Source organism: Daucus carota, chromosome 3 (assembly GCF_001625215.2).
Source record: "Daucus carota subsp. sativus chromosome 3, DH1 v3.0, whole genome shotgun sequence".
Taxonomy (NCBI): Eukaryota; Viridiplantae; Streptophyta; class Magnoliopsida; order Apiales; family Apiaceae; genus Daucus; species Daucus carota.
Window position 1 is genome coordinate 54445643 of NC_030383.2, and position 12102 is coordinate 54457744.

The 12102-nt window shown below is 38.9% G+C and overlaps 3 protein-coding genes across 3 annotated transcripts; all 3 read right to left on the bottom strand.

Moving 5' to 3' along the window:
• Positions 1–88: 88 nt before the first annotated feature.
• LOC108213760 (7-deoxyloganetic acid glucosyltransferase-like) lies at positions 89–1907 on the bottom strand. The gene is made up of 2 exons (XM_017385549.2): positions 1260–1907; positions 89–1123 (listed from the first exon to the last, which is right to left on the bottom strand). Exons 1-2 carry the CDS (start codon positions 1771–1773, stop codon positions 171–173), a joined length of 1467 nt encoding a protein of 488 aa, XP_017241038.1. The 5' UTR covers positions 1774–1907; the 3' UTR covers positions 89–170.
• Positions 1908–2528: 621 nt separating this feature from the next.
• LOC108215456 (7-deoxyloganetic acid glucosyltransferase-like) lies at positions 2529–4769 on the bottom strand. Its single transcript, XM_017387963.2, has 2 exons — positions 4178–4769; positions 2529–3617 (listed from the first exon to the last, which is right to left on the bottom strand). Exons 1-2 carry the CDS (start codon positions 4719–4721, stop codon positions 2662–2664), a joined length of 1500 nt encoding a protein of 499 aa, XP_017243452.1. The 5' UTR covers positions 4722–4769; the 3' UTR covers positions 2529–2661.
• A 497-nt stretch (positions 4770–5266) lies between these two features.
• Positions 5267–7243, bottom strand: LOC108215457 (7-deoxyloganetic acid glucosyltransferase-like). Its single transcript, XM_017387964.2, has 2 exons — positions 6686–7243; positions 5267–6342 (listed from the first exon to the last, which is right to left on the bottom strand). Exons 1-2 carry the CDS (start codon positions 7197–7199, stop codon positions 5387–5389), a joined length of 1470 nt encoding a protein of 489 aa, XP_017243453.1. The 5' UTR covers positions 7200–7243; the 3' UTR covers positions 5267–5386.
• Between the last annotated feature and the right edge of the window lie 4859 nt (positions 7244–12102).

Below are 12102 nucleotides of genomic sequence, written 5' to 3' on the forward strand. Positions count from 1 at the left end.
CCTTGTCTTGTTAGCTTCATTTTTGTCAATTACCTAACTTATCTGTCCCTGATTGGCTTTCATATATGTTCTGTACCTAAACACCTGATTTTCTAAATAGCTTTGAAGCAGCTCCTTTCATTTGTTTCATTCATTTGCACATAAGTATTAGTACACCTGTAAACAATTAGTCACGAGCTAGGTTTCAACAGTCTCATCATTTTTATGTCTTCAACCAGACGACTGAAATTACAGTGCGAAGATCCATCTTGATCACCGACACTTTGCCTAGCAAGTTTGGCCATCCTGGAACAAGATTTCTGAAATTCATCTTTCTTATCCTCCATAATTTCCCTCACTGCCTTTTCAATTGCAACTCTATCATACCTGTCCTTAAGATCGATGCCAACCTTCCATACTTCTTGAACAAATCGACTATTCACTTGCTGGTCCAACAAATACGGCCAACATATCATAGGCACCCCCTCAATCAAGCCCTCCAAAGTAGAGTTCCAACCACTATGAGTAAAAAATAATCCTATAGCAGGATGTGCTAAAACTTGTTCCTGAAACACCCAACTGACGATACAACCTCTATCCTTTGTAGCATCGGATAGTTCCTCCACAGTCTTAGACTTTTCGTCTTTGTCAGCAATTGATCCAGGCCGTAAGGCCCATAAAAACCGCTTACCACTATACACTATACCACACCACAACTCCAAAAGCTGATCCCCTGTCAAGATTGCAAGACTTCCAATGCTAATATAAATAACTGATTTATGCGGTTGAGCATCTAGCCAGGTCATGCAGCTGTTATCATCCTCCCATAGACTATTTGAATAATTGGCCTGTTCTGAGGTTTTCTGTGCTGATAATAGAATAGACTTGTAGAGTGCATGGAGAGGGCCAATGGAATAAATATTTGGACAATGAGAGCTTAATTGGGATATAATAGGCCCGTCTATGTGTTCAGATGTGTTGAGTATCATTCCTTGAGATCGTGGGATTTCATGAATCTCCTGTAGATTATATTGAATGATACGATCGCTTAAGTCCCTGATTCGGAAAAAGCTAGGCAGATCACGACACCTGAGAAAATTTTCAGTTCCGCATACTCCAGTTACCCTTTTATCATACTCCTCCTCTGAAATCATTTACATAATTTTAATAGTGTCAACTACCACATTCTTTGGTCTAATGCAACTACTCAATTCATTGCCAATGATGGATTTTAAATGACAGGATTTTAAAAACGCATAAAAATAAGGGTACTTATTTACCTTTGAATGGAACTTCTCCTAGCTCAATGAGCCTTGGAAGACAAAAATAGGTCCAGAGAGCACAAGGGCTGATAGTGTCAAAATAAAGTATTGGAATCCCGACATCTTTAGCAACATCGACAACAAAAGTGTAGCCACCATCTGCTATTATGCAAGTCACCGGTGTGCTGGACTTGGAACTCATCTTTCCAAAAGTCAACATCTCTATGAAAAGTGGCTTCATTACTTCCTCAATACCATCGGCAAGATCCAGTAACTTATCACTAGAGCGCGGATGGTCTTCAGAAAGGCCATCTGGGATGGTTTCAAAATGAAATTCAGGATAGTTACTAAATCGGGACTGAACATTGGTGTGTTTGAGGAGGAGATTCTGGATGTAAATTGTGTTGAGGAAGGTGACACGGAGTCTGTTAATAGCGAAAAGCTCAGCTAGTTTGAGCATGCAATTCACTGGTCCTTGTAATGGCAAGGGAAAGATAAGTACATGAGGTGATACTACTTCATCCTTGCTCATCTTAAAGGTTTAAATTTCTTCGAACAGTGCTGATTATTGTTACTATCAAGGACTGTTTTCTATGAGAAGGCCTGCTGATACATCAGAAAGAAATGCAGTACTTTATAGGAACTTCTTGTGGTTTATAATTAAATACTTTGACATCAGATATGATTCTAGCAATCTTTGCTTACTATGTATTGCACGCTTGCGTCCATACATGTACAAATTAAAATAAATAAATTGAAACTTGTTCTCCGTTCTCTTCATACTAAGCAATCAAATTAGTATTTTCTGACTATTTTAGTTTGGGGACAAGCGATATGCGACCAAACCAAGGATCATTGTATGACATCATTTCACCAGATTGACAAATGAAAGCCATGATTAACATATAGATAAAGATTAAGTCATTGTAACAAAGATTATTGTGAGTATTCTTAGAGATACTGTACTATTACTGTATTATGGGATAGTTGGTGACGATAAACAGAGACCTTATTTATAGAAAACAAAAGGCTCAAGTTTCAGTTTTGTCATATTCTATTTATTTGTAGTTTACTTCTATGATACTAAATGGTATAGTGTCAAGACTCACAAGGCACCATGATTCAAAGTCATACATGAATATCTGGGAATGGAAAATGAAGTTTGCTTGCTGCCTCAAGTGCTTTTACTTGCACATATATGTTTTTTGTTAGGATGGGAGACTGGAATTTCTGGAGAAAGGTACATCGATCTTGTTTCATAATGAGATCATCAATAAAACACTAGTCTTACAAAGTAAAGATTGAGAATATTCCCAAGAAGGAAACCAATAGAAAAATATCAGATTCTGAAATCTTCAGTACAAGTTGATGGTTTAAAATGATATTACCATACAATGGAATTAGTACACATATTTAGCAGCTAGTCATGAGCTGGTGTCCTCTGTGTCATCTCTCTAATGTCTTCAACCAAGCGATTAAAATTATAACGGGCTGATCCACCTTGATCAGCAACACTTTGATGTGCAAGCTTGGCAATCTTGGAAGCTGAACTCTCAAACTCATCTTTCTTATCCTCCATAATTTCCCTCACTGCCTTTTCGAATGTAACTCTATCACAACTGTCTTTCAAGTCAATGCCAACCCTCCATACTTCTTGTACAAGCCTACTATTCACTTGTTGGTCCACAAAATATGGCCAACAAATCATTGGCACTCCCTCAACTAAACTCTCCAGAGTTGAGTTCCAGCCACTGTGAGTCAAAAATAATCCTATAGCAGGGTGTGCTAAAACTTCCTCTTGGAAAACCCAACTCACAATACAGCCCCTCTCTTTTGTAGCTTCTGAAAGTTCTGGCGGAATTGCATATTTATCATCCTCTCCAGCAATTGATCCAGGTCGCAAGGCCCATAAAAATCGTTTTCCACTATTCACTATACCATGCCACAACTCCTTGAGCTGGTCCACTGTCATGACTGCAAGACTTCCAATGCTAATATAAATAACTGATTTTTGCGGTTGGGCGTCTAGCCAGGTCATGCAGCTTTTGTCATCTTCCCACAGGCTATTTGAGGAATTGATATGTGATGAGGCTTTTTGTGTTGAAAGGAGAATAGACTTGTGGAGTGAATGGAGAGGACCTATGTTATAAATGTTTGGACAGAGAGTGCTTATCTGGGATATCATTGGCCCGTCTATGAGTTCTGATGAGTTAAGTATCAGTCCTTGAGACCTTGGAATTTGTTGAATTTCTTTTAGAATACACTGAATAATAGGATGGTTAAGATCAGTGTTCCGGAAATAGCTGGGGAGATCACGCTGCCTGAGAAAATTTTCGGCCCCTGGTACCCCAGAAACCTTTCTATCATAATCCTCCTCTGAAATTGATTAACAGATAAAATTACTTTGACAATTTTCTAGTCAAAAAAGCATTTTAAGTAAAACTTGCCTACATGAATGTTTGTAGCCCTGTGCATTAAAAGGAGGTAAATAATGATATTCTGCAGGTTAAGGTTCATACTGGAGACCTTTTACCACCCTAACAACACGAGAACAATTTTTTTTTTTTGCAACATTTTTGTATTGTGTTGGGCAGAATTTGATAGTTAATCTCAAACAATGTTATTCTTATAAAATACCTTCAGATTTAATAAACATTTTCCGTGGAAGAACTCTGTTCTTTAGCCTTTCTTTCTAAAGGTCAGAAACCTAGCGGATTATGAAGTAAAAAGAACAGATAAAAAGATAGCAGTACATAAATACATACTTAGGAAGTGTAATACTGTGGTTAATTTGAAGAAATTTCAAGAGGATATTAAGCATAAATCTGCAGAGAATTAATAGTTAGCATAGTGTTCATATCTGGAACAGTATCTTTAATTTATCCTAACTATCCAGCAAAAAGGCATGTAGATAAAAAATCAAAGCAACTACTTACCTTTGAAAGGAACCTCTGCTAAGTCAATGAGCCTTGGGAGACAGAAAAAGGCCCATTGAGCACAAGGGCTGATTGTCGGAAAATACACAAGTGGAATCCCAGCATCCTTAGCTAGATCAGCAGCAAAACTGTAAAACCCATCTGATATTATGAAAGACACCGGCTTGGTTGACTTAGAACTGAGGTTTCCATTGGTCAACATCTCTATGAAAAGTGGCCTCATTACTTCCTCTATACCATTAGTAATATCCACAAACTTATCAGCCGTCCGCGGATGGTGTTGGTGCAGGCCATCTGGGATGGTTTCAAAACGAAATCCAGGATAATTTTCAAACCGAGATTGGACATGGGTGTGCTTGAGCAGGCAGTTCTGGATGTAGTCTGTGTTGAGGAAGGTGACATGGAGTCCATTAATAGCCAAAAGCTCAGCTAGTTTGAGCATACAATTAACTGGACCTTGCAATGGTAAGGGGAAAATGAGTACATGAGGAGATTTTACTTTATTATTTCCCATCTTAGATCTTGTTCTTCCAACTGTGTTCATTGTTAATTAAACTACACTAGGGGAATATTTTCTTTTTCTTGGAGGACCCCTGCTGATGCTGATATCTTTATCTGTATTTATATGATTATATATAATGTAGATATAGGCTCGCGCTCAAGTGAAAACAATCTTAGTTTTATATGGATTTTCTAGTTTTTGTTCTCTAATATTACTTTTGGCACTTACATGCTCCAATGACTCACATGTCACATGTTCACTTTTATTCGCCGTAAACATATGCATCGGGGTGATGATGCTCTGTATAATAAAGGCACAAGCAAACAAATACCTCTGCAGTTTCGAATTGCATTCCAGAACTCACAAATAACTGAGTCATTTGCCTGGTACTTTGGCACTCTGCAGTTGAGAATTGCATTCTGGAACTCACAAATAACTACTTTGGCACTTTGCTGTACATATATGAGCCAAGTGTCATTTCTGTAACTTCTTACTCATTTGTAGTTCACTTCTTTAACACTAAAATGGCAGTGTCAGACTCATAAAGCATTGTGATTCAGATTCATATAGTTGATTGCACATATGCGTTTGTATTAGTAGTAACCATGACAATATCTTCGAAAAGAATTTTAGTCACAAAATCTTTATTACAAGCTGATGGTCTGAAATCATACTGAAAAATTGATACAAGTATAAATATATTGCAGCTACTCATGAGCTGGTGTCCTCTGTGTCATCACCCTAATGTCTTCAACCAAGCGATTAAAACTGCAATGGGCCAATCCACTTTGGTCAGAAACACTCTGCCTAGCAAGTTTGGACATCTTGGAAGCAGAACTCTCAAATTCATCTTTCTTATCCTCCATAATTTCCCTCACTGCCTTTTCAATTGTAACTCTGTCACAAGTGTCTTTCATATCGATTCCAACCCTCCATACTTCTTGTACAAACCTGCTGTTCACTTGTTGGTCGACGAAATAAGGCCAACAAATCATTGGCACTCCCTCTACTAAACCCTCCAAGGTTGAGTTCCAACCACTGTGAGTCAAAAATAATCCAATAGCAGGGTGTGCTAAAACTTCCTCTTGAAATACCCAACTCACTATACACCCCCTCTCCTTCGTAGCATCAGAAAGTTCAGCCGGGATTGCATCATCACCATCTTTACCAGCAATTGATCCAGGTCGTTGAGGCCACAAAAACCGCTTTCCACTATTCACTATGCCATGCCACAACTCCATAAGCTGGTCTTTTGTCATGACTGCAAGACTTCCAATGCTAACATAAATCACCGATTTTTGAGGCTGGGCGTCTAGCCAGGTCATGCAGCTCTTGTCATCTTCCCATAGACTATTAGAAGAATTGTCTTGTGATGAGCCTTTCTGAGCTGAAAGTAAAATAGACTTGTGGAGCACATGGAGAGGACCTATGGAATAAGTTTTTGGACATATAGTGCTTAGTTGGGAAACAATAGGCCCGTCTATGTGTTCAGATGTGTTAAGTATCATTCCTTCGGATCGTGGGAATTCTTTAACCTCCTGCAGAATAAGTTGAACTATACGTTGGTTTAGGTCACTTGTGCGGAAAAAGCTGGGCAGATCACGGTACCTCAGAAAATTCTCACATCCGAGCACACCCTTAACCTTTCTGTCATAATCCTCTTCTGAAATTATTTGACAGTTTTGAAGATTGCATCAGTTTGAAAGCAATGGTAGTTAACAAGTTTAAATGTAAGACACTTAAATTAAACTGATTTACTATAACAAAAAAGACTACTTGATGGACTTATCAATCAAAATACTTGCCAAAATTTCACCTTTCATATTGAGTTTTTTTAAAAAAAATTTGAATTTCTGAAGGACCAAGTTGTTGCATCTAGTAAAGACTATATATGTTACGACAGGCTTAAGAACATGAATCATCTTACAGGTACCTGGAAATTACATAGTTTTTGCAGAATTTGTGATGAATATCTGAAAACAAATTAAGTTAAGTTATGTATTTACCTTTAAAAGGAACCTCTCCCAGCTCAATGAGCCTTGGAAGACAGAAAAATGTCCAAAGAGCACAAGGGCTGATCGTGTCGAAATAAATAAGTGGAATCCCAGCACCCTTAGCTACATCAACAGCAAAACTGAAGAATCCATCTGCTATCATGCAAGTCACTGGCTTGCTTGACTTGAAACTAAGCTTTCCATAAGTCAACATCTCTTTCAGAAGTGGCTTCGATACTTCCTCTATACCATTAGCAATATCAATGAATTTATCACCTGTCCGCGGATGGCCTTCGGGCAGGCCATCCGGGACGGTTTCAAAGTTAAATCCAGGATAATTTTGGAACCGGGACTGAATATTGGTGTTTTTGAGCAGGCAGTTGTGGATGTAGTCTGTGTTGAGGAAGGTGACAGCAAGGTGGTTAAGAGCCAAAAGCTCGGCGAGTTTGAGCATGCAATTCACAGGTCCTTGTAGTGGCAAGGGGAAGATGAGTACATGGGGAGATTCTGCTTCATCCTTGCCCATCTCAAAGGTTTTTCTTTCCACTATGCTTAGTCAATATTGGTTAAGGTTTTTTCTAAAACCCCTTCCATTCATTTCTATACAGTTTTTTCATTATTTGGCATGCATGTTTATAAAATATAATTTTTTAATTTATATTTAAAAAGTTTTGTTTCTAAATGAAATTTAAATATTAAATTTTTTTATTCATTAAAAACAATTCAAAGTAAATTATAAAATTATATTTTGTATTTTATAAAAAAAATAGAATACATGTCGAGCCCTAACTCAATCACAAAATATGTTTTATTATTTGTCCCAAGACATTAATTATATTACTTAAAGTTGTCCGGTTTTATTTAAGTATTATTTTTGAATCTTATTTTAGTATTATTGAGTTGCCTCGGCCCTTGAGCAACCTTGACTCTAAATTAAAAAAACAAAACAAAACAAGAATTAATACTATACTCCCTCCGTCCCATTGGATTGTATACAGTTTCCTTTTTGGGACGTCCCACCAATTGTATACATACCAAAAATACATACTTAGGATGTGTAATTCTGCGGTTAATTTGAAAAAATATCGACGAGGATATTAAGCATACATCTACATAGAATTAATAGTTAGCATAGTGTTCATATCTGGAACAGTATCTTTAATTTATCCTAACTATCCAGCAGAAAGGCATGTAGATAAAAATCAAAGCAAGTACTCACCTTTGAAAGGAACCTCTGCTAACTCAATGAGCCTTGGGAGACAGAAAAAGGCCCATTGAGCACAAGGGCTGATTGTCGGAAAATACACAAGTGGAATCCCAGCATCCTTAGCCAGATCAGCAGCAAAACTGTAAAACCCATCTGATATTATGAAAGACACCGGCTTGGTTGACTTAGAACTGAGGCTTCCATTTGTCAACATCTCTATGAAAAGCGGCCTCATTACTTCCTCTATACCATTAGTAATATCCACAAACTTATCAGCCGTCCGTAACAGCTATAACAGCTAGTGCAATCCCTGTAATCATGGAACTGACTATAGCAATACGTGTGCATATCTTAAGCATTTAATTATGTAACATTTTTAGAGTCTGGATCCACAATCAGTGGAGTGCTTCTAGCAATAGACTCTTAACTTCTTGTATATATATTTACACTCAGGCATGAGCAATGAAATAACAAAAAGACACAATTCCTTTATGGTATCAGAGCCTAAAGCTTAACTGCATCCGGTCCTTATTCTCCTTTCTTTTCTGCTTTACACCATCAACTACAAAACACTACCTACACTAATATGTCTGGTTCATCTGATCTTATCCCAGTGCACACTTCAACGCATTTTCCCACGATGCTATCCCAAAATAATTTTGCAGTCTGGCGCACACAGATCATGTCAGTCCTCACAGGTCTCGGACTCCTTGGCTATATCGACGGCACTGTCTCTGCACCATCTCAATTCTTAACAGCAGACAAACCCAACCCAGCCTTTATCACTTGGAATCGTCAAGACAAATACATACTAGGTGCCTTATTGGGAAGCTGCCATGAAACCATCCAACCCTTAATCTCTACTGCCAACACAGCCAAACAAATGTGGGATCAGTTAGTTACTCTTTTCGCTAACAAATCACGTTCTCGCATCATGTCACTCAAAACTCATCTCATGAACAATCCATGCAACGCCCGCAATATGTCTGACTATTTACGTGACATCAGAATCACAGCTGATGAATTAGCAATTGCTGGACAACCTGTATCGGATGATGATCTTGTTATTCTCACTCTGTCTGGATTGGGGGATGAATATCGAAACATTAAGGATGCTATGTCTGTTCGGGAAGCCCCGTTAACATTTGGTGCCTTACATGAACAATTAATTGATTATGAACGAGGACTCAAGTCTAAAGCATCAGAACCAGTGATTGTCACAGCAAACTACACACACAAGCCTCTCAACCATAATCGCAGTACACAATCTGCGCAACGGGGTAGAGGAAACTACAATCCCAATCGATATCAACAGCAGTCTTTTAATCGACAACATGGAACTTCACCAACATATGTCTCTGGGAATCGTCCTTATTGTCGCTTCTGTCAACGTTCAGGGCATGACACTAAAGAGTGTCGTCAATTATCTCGCTTTCTTAAGGACAATGGCATCCAAACTCCATCAAGTGTACCAAGAGTTTCACCATCAGTTAATGCTACATCAACTCATAGCTCTCAACCACAACAATGGCTCTTTGACACAGGGGCTTCTCACCATATCACCAATGATCCAGCCAATTTAACTACGTATTCGGATTATGGTGGTCCAGATGAAATACTTCTTGGAAATGGTTCAGGTTTGCCAATTACACACACAGGCACCTCACAGTTAGTTACACCTAAAAAATCACTCAAGCTTTCCAATGTTCTTTGTGTCCCTTCTCTACAAAAAAATCTTGTCTCTGTCGCAAAGTTTTGCTTGAATAATCATGTGTCTGTTGAATTCTTTCCATCGCAGTTTCTAGTCAAGGATCTCAATACGGGGGCGATCCTACTCTGCGGAGAGAACAAAAATGATGTATACTATACATCACACCAGTCCATTCCTCAAGTCCATGCTACTGAATGTTCCAGTCTTGCTTCATGGCATCATCGTCTCGGGCATCCTCATACCAAGATTTTCCGATGCATGTTGGAGTCGAATAAACTAGTTTCCAATATTCCTTCTGATTTTTCTTTAAGTTGTCACTCTTATCTTTGTAATAAAAGTCGAAAGCTTCCTTTTGGAGTTTCTTCCATGTCAAGCTCGAAACCTCTTGATTTAATATATTCCGATGTTTGGGGACCTACGATCACTTCCTCTGATGGGTATCGTTATTATGTTATTTTTGTTGATCATTTCACTCGCTATATATGGTTGTATCCTCTTAAAAACAAATCAGATGTGAAAGATACTTTTATCCTGTTCAAGAATATCGTGGAAAAGTTTTTTCGACGATCAATCATCTCTTTATATTCTGATAATGGTGGAGAATATATTGCCCTGAAATCATTCCTCCAAGCAAATGGTATTTCTCATTTTACATCTCCTCCTCATACACCCGAGCATAATGGTTTTGCTGAAAGAAGGCATGGCCATATTGTTCAAACTGGTCGTACACTAATGCACCATGCCAATCTTCCTCTAAAATATTGGTCCTATGCTTTTGAGACAGCAGTGTATTTAATAAATCGGATGCCCACAAAAACAGCTCCACATATGTCCCCCTTTGAGTCTTTGTTTAATAAAAAACCAAACTACAGTAGACTTAAAATATTTGGTTGTACTTGTTACCCCTGGTTAAAACCATACTCTTCCTCCAAATTAGATCCAAATTCCACTCCCTGTGTGTTTTTAGGTTATTCCACTTCAAAGTCAGCTTATAGATGTCTTGACCTGTCTCATAATAAGATATATTTTTCCCGTCATGTGCGCTTTGTGGAAAATAAATTCTTATTTCAGGTTCCTCCTCCGCAGTCCTCATCAGCCCCTGCTATTGTGGATCCTCCAGGTACTTCTCCGACCTCTTTGTCATTTTCATCACCATCTAATGTGTCGATGCCACCTCAGGTACCACCCTCGATTGTTCAACCACCACCTAGTCTCTCAGCATCTCACACTCCGGAGAACCCCTCTGTCCAGACTCCACATGTTCCACCAAGTTCTTCACCCTCCTATTCCACTGATGCTCCATCTCCATCCATCTCAAGTGATTCAAGCTCCACCACAGACACTACACAATCTACACCAGACACTACACAATCTATACCAGACACTACCATCCATCGTCCCGGTCGCAATCGTGTGCCTAATCCAAAATACTACAACTCATCCTTCGTTAATCACACAACCATGCACCCTTTAACTCCTTCATTGGAACCCTCATCAGTTACTCAGGCCTTAAAAGACCCTCACTGGAGACAAGCTATGTCTTCCGAATTTGATGCATTGATTCAAAATGGAACATGGGAGCTCGTTCCAAAAACAACTCAGCATGTTATCTCTTGCAAGTGGGTGTTTCGTGTAAAAAGAAATCCGGATGGCTCTATCAATAAATATAAAGCTCGCCTTGTTGCCAAGGGCTTTCAACAAAGGCAAGGAATCGACTTTTGTGAAACTTTTAGCCCTGTAACAAAGCCGGCAACGATCCGCATTGTGTTGAGCCTTGCCCTTACCAATGGTTGGCCCCTAAGACAGTTGGACATCAACAATGCGTTTTTGAACGGAAATCTGAAAGAAGAAGTTTACATGGTTCAACCACCTGGCTTTCTTCATCCAAACTTTCAGAATTATGTTTGTCGATTACGCAAAACCATTTATGGATTACGCCAGGCTCCACGAGACTGGTACATGGCTCTCAAAAAATTTCTACTCCAATTTGGTTTCAAAAACTCAGTTGCGGACACCTCACTGTTTATTTACAATCAGCATGGTATGATTCTCATATTTCTCGTGTATGTTGATGATATAGTGCTAACCGGAAATTGTATGTCCTTTTTGAATACTTTTGTATCTCAACTAGACAAGCAATTCTCTTTAAAGGACTTGGGGGATCTACATCACTTTCTCGGTGTCGAAGTAATCTCTCTGCCATCTGGCCTATTCTTGTCACAAGCAAAACACATATCTGATTTACTTACCAAGTATAGGTTGGACGGTGCCAAAGAAACATTGACCCCTATGTCATCTTCCACATCTCTTATTTTAGAAGATGGCAGCCAAAGAGTTGACCCAACTCCATACCGACAGCTTGTAGGCAGCCTACAGTATCTCTCTATTACGAGACCTGACATTTGTTATGCTGTCAACCGTCTGTCTCAATTTATGCATGCTCCTTCGGTAACTCATTGGTCTGCTCTTAAGCGTGTGCTGCGTTATCTGAAAGGCACAATCCATTTTGGC

Coding starts and splice junctions, on each gene's coding strand:
- LOC108215456 (XM_017387963.2), bottom strand. CDS start 4,721: ATGAACACAGTTGGAAGAACAAGATCTAAGATGGGAAATAATAAAGTA. Junction 3,618..4,177: donor AGCAGAGGTTCCTTTCAAAG/GTAAGTAGTTGC, acceptor AATCAATTTCAG/AGGAGGATTATGATAGAAAG.
- LOC108215457 (XM_017387964.2), bottom strand. CDS start 7,199: ATGGGCAAGGATGAAGCAGAATCTCCCCATGTACTCATCTTCCCCTTG. Junction 6,343..6,685: donor GGGAGAGGTTCCTTTTAAAG/GTAAATACATAA, acceptor AAATAATTTCAG/AAGAGGATTATGACAGAAAG.
- LOC108213760 (XM_017385549.2), bottom strand. CDS start 1,773: ATGAGCAAGGATGAAGTAGTATCACCTCATGTACTTATCTTTCCCTTG. Junction 1,124..1,259: donor AGGAGAAGTTCCATTCAAAG/GTAAATAAGTAC, acceptor AAATGATTTCAG/AGGAGGAGTATGATAAAAGG.